Genomic DNA, 17,257 nt, shown 5'->3' with positions numbered 1-17,257 from the left:
AAACACATTCCCAAGGGACGATCTCTGGAAGGGGTCAACATTTTTTGAAGCGGATATAAGAGGGTTAAATAAAGATGTCATAAAAAATTCCGACCTGTTAAACTGTAATGACCCATACCTATTGGATTGGTGAGATTAATACAATTCTTATACTTTATATACAATTTCACTATTGATCGCAATCATACGGTATGTACCGTAGTTGGTGTCTCAGATGTTTTATCCATGGTGTTTTGGGCCTCTTAGAGCTCTGCACAATGTGCAATTTCTATCCTGGTCACTAAAGATGAGCGGCAGGAGCTATTTTCGAATTTGCAATATTTCATGAATATTTTGTAGAACATTTGTCATGTATTTGCGAATTTCGAGAATTCAAGATTATTTATTGAATGTGAAAAATTGGCAACGTAAAAATCGCATAATGCAAATTCGTAACATGAAATGCAGGCGTGGGTCATTTTCGTTACATTTTTCAAGCTGGTAAAAGTTTCCTGAGACTGGAGAAAATGATTGGCAGAACATTAGAATAGCTTTATATGCAGATAGAGTCAAGTGCCCCAATCTGTTTGCGATTGCGCTAATCGGCAGTGATTGCGTGCAACTTCGGCAGTGACTACGTGCAACTTCACATTTTAGCAGGTCTGACTACAGATTACTGATTGGTGCACTAAGTATTGTGAATTTGACATTGCTTCCTTCTCATTGGCCCACAAGCAAGAAGCAGAGATGAATCATGTGTTCAGATGGAAAAAAAAAAGTCAAATATTCGATATAACGAATATATAGCACTATATTCTAAATATTCGCAAATTCTCGAAGTGGCGATATTCGCAATAAAAATTTGCTTTTCGAATATTCGTGTTCAACACTACTGGTCACCCATTTTTGTTTCCTACATGTAGTCTGTTATTTATTTGACATATGTATTATATACGTTATATTTGCATTATTTACACCTTTGCTTTTGAGGAAGGTTTTCCTTGACTTGTGATTTCTGTAGAATGCACACAGATGACTTCTGGGGAAATCCCATAGTGACATTCTTCTGCACAGCACAGATTTTGTCAGATGACCCGTGAGTTACCTACTGAGTGTCAGCAGAGCTCCTGCTCTCCCCTTTTCCCTACACATCCTAGGGTCAGCAGGAGCCTGCAGGCAGCCCCCTCTCCCTCCTCACTATAGCCAGTTGCTGTGGAGCACAGGCAGAGGGAGGGGGAGCTGCAAGGAGCGAGACAACAATAAGCATCCCTAGGTTGCCTAGCATCCATGCTACAGTGAATAGGCTCTGCTCCACCATGGTTGTCCAGCACTAATACACAGAAGTGTCTCAGTCGGCTCTGCTCTAAAGGGCTTACTTTTTACAGGCAGCATCTATTCACAACAGGCTGCCCCCTAAAGTGCTCATTTTCAATGGACCATCCATGAAAAAAAAAAAAAAAACAGGATGTTTTTCAGCCCTGCGTAGTTAATCTGCATTCAGTGTGAGGCACAGATCTGCTGTGTGCTTACTCCTTTCCGTTTTTAGCTTTTCCCCTTCAGATCTCTGGAGCTGGTGCATGAGCTGTCAATACCGGAGGGGGGACCGGAGGGGGGGGATTCTGCCGCCACAAGACGCGGATCCCATTTCTTAAATATTAATTCTCCCAGCCTGGCGGAATGTATCATTACAGTCAATGCACCTGGTAGGGGGTGGGGGGCACCACGGGACTATTCCATTTGCAAGGAAGAGAGGAGATTGAGGGGGGAATGTCAGAGATGTGTTCACCAAAGAAGCCAAATGTTGGAAACAAGGCATTATTGCATTTAACATTTTGTCATCACAAAATGATCGTGTGGATATTGCTGCTTCATTCATTCATCCAATGGTAAGAGCTATGCGTTATCTTTCATTATTATTTGTTTTATAAGATATGTATGTATGTCCAGGAATGGATGACTGAGCACTGGATAATGGTATCATTAATATATATATATATATATATATATATATATATATATACACAGTATAGTAGTATACCTTGCAAGTATCATCCTTGCTGGAATACATGATCAGTGACACAGACGATGCATTCTGCCATTAATTGACTGCATGTGTCCATGTACTGTGAGCACCTTCAATGAACATTTACCACTCATCGGATGACATAAAACAAAGAAGGGCACAATTATGGAAGGAGTCAGATGCATTTCTCATGTGTGGTTACCACATCATGGCTGTGCCCATAGATCTCTTGCAGATTGATGTAGAGATGTAACATCCATAAACAGCATTCTAGGAGGCATCCATACATTGCATAGGAACGCTTCAGCACCACGGACAGCTCGCTTATTTACTATGCTTTATGTGCTTTCTCTTTATTGTCTCGGTGCCTCTATTCAGTCTGGTTGTAAGAACAAAAGGGCTCTTTGTATTTTTAGTTTCTCCTTTTACATCTGCCATATTCCCCCCACCTTCTTCTCCTGGCCAACTGCAGTGATTCTGAATCCTGCTGAAGCAGCGAACACTATGGAGAGTAGAGAATACTTGAGCAGGCAGGATGTGCTGTGTAGCTACATTACATTGCCAGATCATTAATGTGCTGAGCTCTTTATTCCACCGGTTAATTAATGCTGCCATGCATATTCCTTTAATTAAGGTTGCAAATAGTATTGTGGGCAGTAGGGCACATTGCACTGTACTGTGGAGTATGGCTGCTGCCATGTTGAAATGTTCTATTATGGAAATGAGACCACCATTTGCAGTGGTTGTCCAGTGGTTATGATGTGAGCGTGATGTGCACAAGCTGACACTGCATTTTTGTGGCTGCAAAGTACCCATAATAGACAATGGCTAATACACAAGTATTAACCTTATGAAATACCACTATGCCACTTTGAGAAACCTTGACGGGGTGTGCGGGCTCTGGTATGTTCTTGATAGAAGAATATATTGGCAAAAGCCTCATTTTAATATCAGTGTGAGGGTTTAGCCTTATATTGTTAATTACATTTTCCATTGCAGTGCACCATTTTTTCTTTGTAAATGTTTGCTTTATATAGCCAATTACATCCACACATTCAGCTCCCCCGTTTAGGATGTTTCTGTGGCACATGTGGTCCGCTACTGTCATCCTCTATTGTATGCATTTTTTGCTGGGGATTGCTGTTAGCAACGGATCACATAGGCATGGATTTGCTCCCCCTGATTATATATGCCCAACATGTTGTTTCGACCATCTTTCTGCCTTTTATGACCATGTTATTTTGTTATTTTGCCTGTACATCTATTAATTACTCTGATAATAGTTACCTTATATCTGGTGTTTTATAGCAATTTAGCATCAAGCTCTTTTGAACGTGTAGCTTTTGTAAGTCACTTCTGCCTTACATGACATTTTGGTGAGTATCAAATAAGTTACATATATACCCATTTGTTAAGCAAATTCTATGGCTTGCCATGCCATTAATATAGCACGCCTATGCTACTTGCGTAGTGAACTGCTCCTACACTTTATATTAGATTGGCCAAGCTATGTGAATAGTATAGAGTGTTGTGGTGCACTATGTTCATTGCATAGAATACAAACTGCCCATTTAACACATGCTATGTCTGAACTTCCACTAACTAGACGTCATCCAAATAAACATATGCAATATGTTTGTTACAAATCATTAAGCAGACAAGTTTAGTAAAAGCCCCAGAATGTGTCTATAAAAAAATGTTCACTATGGGGAGATTTATCAAGACCGGTGCTGATATCCCCTGCACTGTCGAAGGAAATGTCTAATTTATGATGAGGTGTAAACCTCATCATAACTTAGGGATATCCTCCAGCAGTGTGTGTGCCTAAACAGAACTTTATGTCAGCTCTGAGCTGATGTAGATTATTTTCTTCATTTGGACCAGAAAATGGGCATAAATGAAGATAAATTTGTTGAGGCTGATGGCCACACCCCATCCCACAACCCATCCTTGGTACACCCCCTTTCTGGATGCCACACCCCATCCTTGGTATGTCCCCTTTCTGGATGCTACACCCCATCCTTGGTATGCCCCTTTCTCAAAAGTGGAGAAGGTAACGTAAAACTGCCTTTTTAAAAAGTTGCATTTAAAAAGTCATAAAAAGTTGCTTACAACTTTTTATGCCACTTTTCTGGTGCAGAGATATAATAAATCTCCCCCAATGTATCTATACTATAAGATCATAGATAGATAGATAGATAGAGTGGAGACAGTTTATAGATTTCCATTGGCCAAAATTTAGTTTTTTGTTTCATTACTACACATTACTAAGTAAGTTATATACTTACAGAATATTTAAATCAGTCTACAGGGGGTTTAGCATAATAATGATGTCATAATTGTCATAGTTTTTGACATGATGGGCTAGGCCACGCCAGGCTAGGCCTTCTCCAGCATTTCAAGTGTAAAAAAATTACATACGAAAATGTTTTTCAGAGTACGGTATGATGAGCTACAAGGTTAGTCGGACCTCATCTTGTTAATAGACCTGAAAAGTATTCAACCCCTCAAATACTAAACACCATGTGACTGGATGCATAATTTAATTTGTCTCTCAAATAGGAAATCAATTGCAAGAGTTACAAGCAGGATTTAGAACACTTTCACACATATTTTAGTCAGTATTTTTCATTAATTTGTAATACAAAATCTTGAGCGAAACAATAGAGAAAAAAGAGAGAAATACACTAATGGAAAATGAAAAAAGAAGATCTGGGAAACGTAATGTGATTGAACTAAGATTGACACACCAAGGTGGTGCACCCCTTATTTTGGGTTCTGTAGAAGGGTATATGTTGAGGCAGGGTCTCATTAAAGTGGTTTTCCAAGACTTTAATACTGATGACCTATCCTCTGGATAGGTCATCAGGATCTCTCATCAATGGGGGTCTGACACCTGGAACCCCCTACAATCAGCTGTTTGAGAAGGCAGGGGCTTTCACAGTAGTGCTGTGGCCTTCTCCAGCTTTTCCTAGGCCTTGTGATGACATGCTCATCTATCACATGGCCTAGGTGTAGCTCAGCCTCATATGGGGCTGAGCTGCGATACCAAGCACAGCTACTATACAACGTGTGGCCCTGTGCTTGGTGAGCATGTAGAAGGTGGTGCCTGAGTCCTGGTTGACAGATCCCCACTGACCAGATATTGATGACCTATCCAGAAGATCACTATCGGAAGACCCTTTTAATACTGGGTAACATATTCCCTTTCTGCGATACAGTCTGCCACTCTGTAATGGTCATTTAGATGCTGGATATCCTTCTGTGCTATGTCATTCCACATCCAACTTGGACCTGTAGCTCAGCTGAAGTAGTTGTTGGCTGCTGTGCATGGGAGATCTATTGCCCCATCCGTTGCCAGACATTGTTGAAGGGAAATATCTGCAATTGATCTGGCTAGGGGATTTGTTGGATATGCTAAAGAGCAAGTTGTGTATTGTGGGTAGTGTGTGGGCAGGCATTATCTTGTTGTAACCCGTTTCTTAAAAAAGGCAGTAGGACTGGTTCCACAGTCTTGGACATACTGTACAGAAGACTAGTCAATGTACCATCCAACGTGGTATGGTAGCTAATGGTTTTGCTCCAGCGTGTCTTCACACTATGGATGATTGCAGTAAGTGTTCTCCATTATAGTACCAAGTCAGAATCTGCTTTCATCTCCGAACACAATTTTTTTTACTATTCACACCTCCAATGGGGTCCCTTGTTGCACCAGTGCAAACTCTGTTGGCGAACATGAGAGGTCAGTGTCAAACGAGCTTGTGGAATGTGTGAATACAGTCCGGCTTCAAGTAGGTTTCTTATGTCCCGGATGTCAATGCAGTAGCTATTGCAGAACCAATTTGTAATGCTGTTAGACAACAAAATTACAGTGATTTATTTAATTTTTTTCAGGTAGTGTATTTGCATGCACTCCTGGTTATGGCTTACAAACACTTTTGAAAAAAAACAGACCAAAGTATGCAAATGTTAATGTAGCCTAACTCAAAAGTATGTTACCTGTGTACAGTCAAGTTGTTCCAAGCAGCTTTTATGCTACAATTTTGTTTACAATTTTTGACTATTTTTTTTTTCACTGTCTTTTTTGCACTAGACAATAGGCCTAATAATAAGTTGAGAATTCTGGTTCTGTACAAATCACTTTTCAGTAGACATGGCATTATCATCACAGGCAGCATTACAATGACAGATAACACCTCAAAATAGATATCACAGGATACACTATTAATAAAACATGATATCACAGCTTATCAGCACCTTCCTGATCAATTCACGTCACAGAGCATGTCTAGAAAAATCTCCCTTAGAAGTCAATGGGGTCAGCTCCTATCCATTATGTCTATTGTCTGTGGCTGCTCTCAAAGTACAGAAAGTGAGCATATTTTAGTGGCCATTGCGAAAGCTTATTTTAGTTATATTTTTTGTTAGTTCTTTAATATATATAAGGCCATTAATTTTTTTTTTTAATCACAAAAAATAAAATAAGTGTGACATAAAAAGTTGATTTAATCCCTTCTAACATGTGACTTAATAGTGCATGCGTGTAACAGTTTCTCACAAGTCTGTCATATAGCTTTTTTTTTCTGAACCTACAACAAAACACAACAGAATTGTCATGATTTTAGATACATGTTTGGAAAAATGTTTGTGTGAATTATCTTTAATAATTTTTATTAGGTCTTGATTGGATTATAGATCCAGTCTTTGAAGTCATAACCAAGTGTAGATTAAAAAAAGAGAAGTTGATTATCTTTATTTCTTTATGATCCAGGTCTAGTCTGGCCTCAAATTGCATTACAAACTAATCAAAATATAAACACACATGAACATGGGCAATCCTGTGTAAATATTCATGTTTGTTGAAAGTGTTGAAATTTGTTTAACCAGTTCAGCACAGGGGGTTTACCAAGCCTATCTTAGTGGATTTGTTTTATTTTTGCATTGTCACATGTCAATGAGACATAGCTTTTTAAAATGTTATTGAATATAGAGGATCATTTACGCTTAGAAATACTCCTATATTATGCATATTTAAGGCTCAGATTGCAGCACAAAGGTTGTTTGCGCCGCAGTCTGCGACTTTTCCCCGCCCACTAAAATGTGTTGTGGTGTAGGAGGGAAAGAGGATGGACCGGCAGGCCTATCTCATTCATCATTTTCATTTTATCATCTCATTCATCAAAATGGTCTAAATGTAAGCCAGCAAGAAAGCTGACTTACATTTAAACTGTCACTGGACATAACATTATGTAGAGGAGTGTGGCCAGCCTAGGGTTGAGCGGTAAACCGGTGTCAGCGATATACAGCGGTATTAAGAAGCAGCGATATGGCGATATTGCTGTTTCCTAATAACTGTAGTATTTTGTGACATCAGAGAAGTGGTCACATGTGCGCTGACCGCTTCTATCTCTGTGTCCGCCCGCCCCTGCATTCTGCATAACAGTACCCACAAAAACATTGCTGCCTGCAGCAGCCATCCCCAGCTTCTCCTAGCTCCCCATATGCATGTCTCTGCCCACCAACTTTGGAATCGGATAACAGTAGAGGTGAACACAAGAGCCAGTGAAAAGTTTGATTGAGGGGTGAAAAGTCTCTCCAACTCCCACACAAAGAGTTTGGCCTGCGAGGAGTGAGAGAGATGAGACCTTAAACAGAATAGAATAGAACCGGCCCGGGTGTCATACATAAAGGTGCTATGTCTGTCTGTCTTCTGTGGCCCTGTGGATTGGCCCTTCCTTCCTGCCTGCAAGCTACAGTCTGCACACTGATCTATAAGAGCAGGCATTAGAGAATAATGAGTCCTCATGAGTCCCCCATACTTGAACAACATGACATTACTGTATGGTGGTCACAAGATAGGGCTGAAATGATTACTCGATTGAATTGAATAATTTGACACAAAAAATCCTCAATGTAAATTTTAGGCATCGAGGATTCGTTTGTGTTATGTGACCACGGAGCTGGAGTGAAGCGCTTGCTGTTACTTACCGCTGCGTGGTCCCCCCGGCCCGTACCACGCTGCACTATGACCCAAAGCTTGGTGACATCAGGACAGGAGTGCAGCACGCCGAGAAGAAGACGGAGGAGCTGTGGAGCTGAGCCCCTACAGAAAAGGTAAGTACTGGCCACTCCATGTCCACAACTTCACTGCAAGAAACAGAAAAGTAGGAGGGAGCACACTACATAGAGGACTTAAAAGTGGAAAAGATAGGAATGAATCATTTCACAGCATCTTAGTGCAGGGAGAGACGTCAGAAGGTGCTAGGGACATTTATAGGAAAGTGATTTACAAGGGCATGGAGTGATTATTTGGGGATCCAAATAGTCATTAGACAGCTCTGTCATTCCAGATTTTTGTTATTGGGCTGCAAGTGTTATGTTGGAAAGCCTTTGGTGGCTCACATCGTAGTATCTTATTCAGTACGACAAGAAAAATATGTACGCATTTCATTTCTGCAGTTATTTCTGTTGAAAGTGTATAGGGGCGTATTACAGTAAAAAAAAAACATATATATGCACTGCACTTTTGCAGTTATTTCTGGTCAAAGCATATAGGGGCGTATTACAGTAAAAAAAGAAAAATATATTCTCAGTGCATTTCTGCAATTAATTCTGGTCAAAGAGTATAGGGGCGTATTTCAGTAAAATAAGAAAAATATATATGCACTGCACTGTTGCAGTTATTTCTGGTGAAAGCGTATAGTGGCCAATTTCATTCCAACAAGAAATATATACTCTCAGGTCACTTCAGGACACTTCGGTGAAAGCATATAGGGGCGTATTTCAGTAAAATAAGAAAAATATATATGCATTGCACTATTTAATTGTTTTCTGGTTAAAATGTGTAGTGGCCTATTTCATTCCAACAAGAAATATATACTCAGGTCACTTCTGCAGTTATTTCTGGTGAAAGCCTATAGGGGCGTATTACAGTAAAAAATAAATATATATATATATATATATATATATTCTCTGTGCATTTCTGCAGTTAATTCTGGTGAAAGTGTATAGTGGCCTATTTCAGTCCAACAAGAAAAATATATGCTCAGTTCACTTCTGCAGTTATTTCTGTTGAAATAGTATAGGGACAATTTACAGTAAAAAAAATAATATATATATACACTTTTCACTGGTGCACCTATTTGTGGCAAAAGTGTTCAGTGGCCTATTTCAGTACAAAAAGAAAAATATTTTCTCAGTTCACGTCGGCGGTTAGATGTGTTGAAAGCATGGCTGGAAGTCAGCAGGGTGGCAGCAGTGGGAGGTCGGGAGCCAAACGTGCCCAGAGTAGAACTTCTGATTCGCAGCAGCCTACCTGCCTGGGAAGTAGTGGTGCAGGGGTTCACGGAAGTAGCGCCTGTAGCAGTCAGTCAGTGCAGCGGTTATATGTATTATTTTGTATTTCAGCACAAACAGAAAAATACATTCTCAGTTCAGGTCAGCGGCGGTTAGATGTGTTGAAAGAGTTTAGTGGCCTATTTCAGTACAAACAGAAAAATGCATTCTCAGTTAACGTCAGCGGTTATATGTGTTGAAAGCTTGGCTGGCATTCAGCAGGTTGGCAGCAGTGGGAGGTCGGGAGCAAAACGTGCCCGGGGTAGAGCACCTGCTTCGCAGCAGCTTACCTGCCCGGGAAGTATTGGTGCAGGGGTTCACGGAAGTAGCTTTATTGACGTATTTCGGTTGAAAAACTAAATGTATTCATCGATCAGCGCTGCAGGTATATATGTGGTTAAATCTCCATGATGTCTTCACACTTTCCAAATAATCCTTTCAAAATAATCCTTCAGCGGAGCGAATAGATTCTGTATGACCAGGATGCTCCATGACCTTCCCAGGAGCTTGTATTCAGCGATGCTGTTATATTTGGTAAAATCTTGTGCGATTTACTTTGGTGGAGAAAAAATTTGTATTCAGCGTTAAGCGCTGCAGTTATATGAGGTAAAATATTTTTTTTAATTATTTTGGTGGACAAAAAATATTGTATCCAGCATTAAGTTCTGCACTTATATGAGGTAAAATATTTTAAAAAATATTACGGTGGACAAAATAGCTTGTATTCATTGTGCCGCTCTGTGGTCTGCTCATGCTGCTGCCACCTCCAGACCCTGTCATTGGGCCACTCTGTGGTCTCCTCATGCTGCTTTAACCTCACCACTATGTCATAGGTACACTCTGTGGACTTCTCATGCTGTTCCCACCCTACCCACTTCATGACTGGTCCACTATTTTGGCTTTCGGCTTGGCTGACATAATTTAGTTTACACTTCTTCTGATCTGTCCGAAGGACGGAAAAACAAGATGCACAACGGATCATGTCTGTGTAGCAGCTGTAAGGCCTGCCAAAAGCAGGAGTGGATAGAAAGCACAGAAGACATGCAGATATTCCATTCACATGTCATCTCTGTTTTGGATCCACTCAGTTTTGCCAAGAGTGTGCAAAGCTCAAAGCAAAAGGTGGCTACTTTGAAGAACCTTGAATATGGCATATTTTCAGTTGTTTCACACTTTTTTGTTATGTATATAATTCTACATGTGTTAATTCATAGTTTTGATGCCTTCAGTGTGAATCTACAATTTTCATAGTCATGAAAATAAAGAAAACTCTTTGAATGAGAAGGTGTGTCCAAACTTTTGGTCTGTACTGTACCTATAATTTACCTTCTAACATAGAAAGTATGTTAGAGTGCAATTGAATTGTGAAGCAGTTGTGTGCGGTTCTTATGAGATACCGCAGCTAGATAGAGGGACAAACGCTATTGTAATTACTAATTGCAACTGGTATGATATACCTGTTGCCCCCCCCCCCCCAAAAAAAAAAAATCTGATTGAAGGGTGAGATATACCTATAATATACTTTCTAACATAAAAAGTATATAATAGTGCATTTGTATTGTGCAGCAGTTGTGTGCGGTTCTGCTGAGATACCACAGCTATATAGAGATACAAACACTATTGGAATAAGTAATTGCAAAAGGTGTGACATACCTGTTGCCCCCCCAAAAAAAAATTATCTGATTGAGGGGTGCGATATAACTGCTTTCACAAAATAATGATTGAGGGGTACAATATACCTGCTTCCAACAAATATTGATTGAGGCCTGCAATACACAGGCTTCCACAAAATACTGAATGAGGGGTGCAATATACCTGCTTTAACCAAATATTGATTAAGGCCTACGATACACCGGCTTCCACAAATTACTGATTGAGGGGTGCGATATACCTGCTTCTACCAAATATTGATTATGGGGTGCTATACACCTGTTTTCACAAAATACTGATTAAGGGGTGTGATACACCTACTTCTACAAAATAATGATTATGGGGTGCGATATACCTGTTTCCACAAAATACTGATTAAGGGTTTCTCTATACCTGCTTCCACAAAATACTGATTATGGGGTGTGATATACCTGCTTCCACCAAATAATGATTGAGGCCTGCGATACAGCTGCTTACATAAAATACAGATTGAGGGGTGCGATATACCTGCTTCCACCAAATATTGATTGAGGCCTACGATACACCAGCTTCCACAAAATACTGATTGAGGGGTGCGATATACCTGCTTCTACCAAATATTGATTGAGGCCTACTATACACCGGCTTCCACAACATACAGATTGAGGGGTGTGATATACCTACTTCCACAAATATTGATTCAGGGTTTCTATATACCTGTTTCCACAAAATAATTATTGAGATGTGTGATATGCCTGCTTCTACAAAATACTGAATAAGGGGTTCTGTATACCTGCTTCAACAAAATACTGATTGAGGGGTGCAATATACCTGCTTCCACAAAATACTGAATAACGGGTGCGATATACCTGCTTCCACAAAATACAGATTCAGGGGTGTGATATACCTGCTTCCACCAAATATTGATTGAGGCCTACTATACACCGGCTTCAACAAAACAGTGATTGAGGGGTGCAATATACCTGCTTCCACCAAATTTTGATTCAGGGGTTCTATATACCTGTTTCCACAAAATACTGATTAAAGGGTGCGATATACCTGCTTCAACAAAATAATGATTAAGGGGTTATCTATACCTGCTTCCACAAAATACTGAATGAGGGGTACGATATACCTGCTTCCACAAAATACTGATTAAGGGGTTTGATATACCTGCTTCCACAAAATATAGATTGAGAGGTGTGATATACCTGCTTCTACCAAATATTGATTCAGGTGCTCTATATACCTGTTTACACAAAATACTGATTGAGGGGTGCAATATACCTGCTTCTACAAAATACTGATTAAGGGATTCTATGTACCTGCTTCAACAAAATACATATTGAGGAGTGCAATATATCTGCTTCCACAAAATACTGATTAAAGGGCTTCTGTCACCCCACTAAACTGTTTTTTTGTTTTTTGTTTTTTGTGTACTTATAATCCCTATACTGCGATTTATCCATACATAATGTGATTAATCATTTTGGTTCAGTAGATTTTGCTAAAAACGTACTTTTATAATATGTAAATTACCTGTCTACCAGCAAGTAGGGCAGCTACTTGCTGGTAGCAGCCGCATCCTCCTATCATAATGACGCCCCCTCCGCATGTTGATTGACGGGGCCAGCGAACGGGATAGTTCTCTGCAGGCCCTGTTTGCATTCAAAATCTGGCACCTGTGCCGTACCTGTCTTCAATCGGCGCAGGCGCACTGAGAGGCGGATGCTCGCTCGGCTGCTCCATCCTCAATGCGCCTGCGCCGGGTGTAGATGTGACGTCATCGGCGCAGGCGCATTGAGGATGGAGCGGCCAAGCGAGCGTCCGCCTCTCAGTACGCCTGCGCTGATTGAAGACAGGTACGGCGCAGGCACCGGATTTTGAATGCAAACAGGACCAGCAGAGAACGATCCCGTTCCCTGGCCCTGTCAATCAACATGCAGAGGGGGCGTCATTATGATAGGAGGATGCGGCTGCTACCAGCAAGTAGCCGCCCTACGTGCTGGTAGACAGGTAATTTACATATTATATAAGTACATTTTTAGCAAAATCTACTGGACCAAAATGATTAATCACATTATGTATGGATAAATCGCAGTATAGGGATTATAAGTACACAAAAAACTGTTTAGTGGGGTGACAGAAGCCCTTTAAGGGATTCTATATACCTGCTTTCACAAAATACTTATTGAGGGGTGCAATATACCTGCTTCAACAACATACAGATTGAGGAGTGCAATATACCTGCTTCCACAAAATACTAATTAACGTGTTTGATATACCTGCTTCCAAAAAATACTGATTAAGGTATGCAATATACCTGCTTCCACCAAAAATTTATTCAGGTGTTCTATATATCTGTTTCCACAAAATACTGATCGAGGGGTGCGATATACCTGTATCAAACAAATATTGATTGAGGCCTGCGATCCACCGGCTTCCACAAAATACTGTTTAAGTTGGTTGAGTGGCTGGTTGGTTCAGTGGCTCACTCAGCCTTCAGCTTCTGCACCCTCCTCATCCTCTATATCTGCACCATCCTCACTCTCTGCTATGATACCAACACCACCACCTTAGCCCCTCCACTCGAGTCAGAGGAATTATTTCCCCATCCATTCCCAAACCTTACCTATGCACAGCCATTCTTGGTATCAGATGAGGAAGAGGAGGTAGCAACGGCCGCCACCCAGCAGTCTGACAACAGTACCCAGATCGGCCCAAAGAGGGTGGTCCCCACTGTTGTTGCCTACTCAGAGATCTCTAATGTTAGTGGTGGTGAAGGTGACAATGATGACGTGTCGATGGACGTCATGTGAGTGCCCACAAGAGATGAAGAGGAGGGGAGTTCAGAGGGAGAGATGGAGCAGCAGATAGGGAGGAGAAGGAGGAGAAGGAGGCAGAACTCGCAATGCACAGGAGGCAAAAAGCAGACTGCAAATGTATCTGGAGTAAGCCATCCACCATGCACGGTCATATCTTGCACTCGCAGAATGCAGGCACATGGCTCCGCAGTGTGGCCTTTTTTTTAACCTGTCATCTGCTGAAAATAGTATTGCCATCTGCAGCCTGTGCTGTCAATGCATAAGTCACGGTAAGCCTAACTTTCACCTAGGGACGACCACCTTAAGAAGTCACCTGGCCTCCAATCACCGAGCCCAGAGGGAGCAACGCCTTCTCCTCTCTCCTCCCATTTGTCCTGCACTCCACCTTCCACCGTGCCATTGTCGCGCTCATCTGACAGAAGGCAGGCTTCAGTGGCCCAAATGTTTGAGCGTAAAAAGTTGATGACACCAGATATGGAGGCCTTTAGAAAATTTGTGGCCATTGGCACACCGCAATGGAAAGTCACCAGAAGGAAATATTTCACCCAGAAGAGCATCCCAGAGCAAATGGCCACGTTCAGCAGCAATTGAATATATCTCTGGCACACAGTGTCGGTGCCAAGATACATCTGACCACAGACATGTGGTCTGTGGTCTAGCAAACACGGGCAGGGAAGGTACATAACTTTTACTGCCCACTGGGTGAACCTTCTGACGGTCGTCAAGCATGTAACCCGTGGCACCCATGTGGATTTGGTGTTACCACCACGGATTTCATGCAGGCCTGCCTCTTCTTCTCTCCTCCTTCTCCTCCTTGGCTGACTCCTCCTTTTCCACCGTTGCACTCCCCAAGCTCTCCAGAACCTATTTGACATGCCAGATGAGACATTGCCATGCTGTGCTGTGGCTGTTGTGCCTGGAAGCCAAGAGCCACACCGGTCCTGCACTCCTTTCAGCTCTGTGGTCACTGATTGGCCTGTGGTCACAGGCCAATCAGTGACTAACCCCGCTCAATTTGACAGTTGGTAAAGTGGTGTGCGACAACGGTGCAAATCTGCTGAGCACACTGAAACAGGGCAAAATGACACACGTACTGTGCATGGCACACGTCCTGAACTTAGTCGTGTAGCGTTTCGTTGCCAAATACTCCAGGGTCCAGGGCGTCTTGCAGCAGGCCAGAAAAATCTCTGGACATTTTAGAAGATCTTACATGGCCATGGCTCGCCTTTTTGACGTTCAGCAGCGACACCACCTGCCCGTCAGACGTCTGATTTGTGACAACCCGACGAGCTGGAACTCCATCTTGTATATGCTTGATAGGTTGCTTCAGCAGCAATGTGCCATTAACGACTACCTGTACGAACTCTGCAGCAGGACTGGTTCTGGGAGCTTGGTTTCTTTTCACCGCGCCAGTGGCTGCTCATGAGCGATGCATGAAGTCTTCTGTGGCCTTCTTTCTGGAGCGTTCATTGCGTTGTGTCGTTGATCAAGCCGTTGAGGAGCAGGAGCAGGAAGATTAGGAAGTCGCAATGCTGAATGAATTCCCGAGGGGGCTACTCCATCTGAGACAATGCAGCAGGAGTCTGAAGAGGAGTCAGAAGAGGATGGTGGCTGGGAAGAGTAGGAGGAGGAGCAAGAAGAGCAGTCAGGAGCAGGGGGACATTTCGGGAATCCCTGGTGTTTTCCGTGGCTGGGGGGAGGAGACCGATGACCACTTTCTCCTGAGTGATGAGCAGGAGCCAGGCCGCTCCACCGCTTCCAATTTAGTGCAAATGGGGGCCTTCATGCACCAGTGTTTGAAGAGGTTACCCTGTATAAAAAAGCATAAAGGGCAATTACCAGTACTGGGTGGCAATGTACTTAGACCCCCGGTACAAACACAAAATGGTCAACATGTTACCAGCATCACAGAGGGCTATCAATACAACATTTCCAGGCCTTGCTGCGAAAGAGATGCTGCATTCTGCTGTTTCGTGTACTGGCAGAGGAATTTCCACCCACAGGAAAACAGGCGTGGGTACCAATACTATCGCGCCTGCAAGAGGGTAGTTTGAAGATGTGTTGGTCACTTCAGATATGAGATCATTCTTGCAGCCAATCCATCGAGAGCTGCCCTCTGGATCCAGCCTCAGGAAAAGCTTAGACCGACAGGTGTCCGATGTGGAAGCTCTGAGAAACGAGGAACTCCTGGACTACTGAGTGTGCAGGCTTGACCTGTGGCTAGAGCTGGCACAATTCGCCATGGAACTCTTGGCTTGCCCCTAGTCAAGTGTCCTGTTCGAAAGGATGTTCAGTGCAGCAGGAGAGATCGTGACCGATATGGGCCCTCTCTTAGCTCACAACAGTGTGGACTACCTCACATTTCTAAAAATGAATGAGGCATGGACTTTGGAGGAATTCAACACCTATTATGACCACGTGTAATTGAATTTCATCATGCCAGCCCACACATATCTGCCACCACCCAGAACAAAGAATGGTCCTTCTCTTATGTATATATAGCGGCATTAAAAGCCTTTTCTGTCAGGTGAATGCCAAATTTTTGGGGCCTCTACTCCAGTGGCCTGCAGTAAAAAAAATTATCCAGTGACCACCTAATGTACCTCCAGACACATAATCACAAGTTCTTTTCTGTCAGGTGAATTCCTAATTTTGGGGCCTGCACTGGCCTACAGTAAAATTGTTATCCACTGACCGTCTAATATACCTCCAGCCACATAATCATTTGTTCTTTTCTGTCAGATGAATGTCAAATTTCTGGGGCTGTACTCCCCTGGCCTACACTAAAATTGTTATTCAGTGACCACCTAATGTACCTCCCGCCGCATAATCACAAGTTCTTTTCTAACAGGTGAATGCCTAATTTATGGGGCCTGTACTGGCCTACAGTAAAATTGTTATCCACTGACCGTCTAATATACCTACAGCCACATAATCACTTATTATTTTCTGTCAGGTGAATGCCTAATTTTTGGGTCCTGTACTCCACCTGCCTACAGTAAAATTGTTAATCAGTAGTGTTGATCACGAATATTCGAATTGTGAATTTTTAGTGCGAATATTGGCACTTTGAGAATTAGCGAATATTTAGAATATAGTGATATATATTCGTAATTTCTAATATTCGAGATTTTTTTTTAAATTAGTACACATGATCCCTCCCTGCTTCTAGCTTGTGGGCCAATGAGAAGGCTGCAATATTTTTGACTTTTGGAGTAGTGTTGCTTTCCAATTTTCGTAATGCAGATTTTTATAGTACATTTTTCAATTGCCGATTTCCGCAATCAAGAAAATAATGACTGGAGATAACGAATTCTCAAATTCAGAAATATATGGCGAATATTCGCCCAAATAATTGCAAAATATCACAAATTTGAACATTGCCCCTGCCGCTCATCACTATTAATCAGTGACCGCCTAATGTACCTCCAGCCACATAATTACTAGTTCTTTTCTGTCAGGTGAA

General features: G+C 42.0%; 1 protein-coding gene across 1 annotated transcript in view; it reads left to right on the top strand.

The window, feature by feature from the left end:
* The first annotated feature begins 1,755 nt into the window (after positions 1-1,755).
* Positions 1,756-17,257, top strand: part of GABRG2 (gamma-aminobutyric acid type A receptor subunit gamma2) — a 259,789-nt gene continuing 244,287 nt past the window's right edge. The window contains exon 1 of the mRNA XM_044277830.1: positions 1,756-1,865. Within this exon, the coding sequence (XP_044133765.1) occupies positions 1,756-1,865 (110 nt within the window). The remainder of the gene's footprint in view (positions 1,866-17,257) is intronic.

Source organism: Bufo gargarizans, chromosome 2, assembly GCF_014858855.1.
Source record: "Bufo gargarizans isolate SCDJY-AF-19 chromosome 2, ASM1485885v1, whole genome shotgun sequence".
Lineage (NCBI taxonomy): Eukaryota > Metazoa > Chordata > Amphibia > Anura > Bufonidae > Bufo > Bufo gargarizans.
The sequence above is the reverse complement of the archived record's forward strand: the minus strand, read 5'-3'. Positions and strand labels throughout refer to the sequence as shown.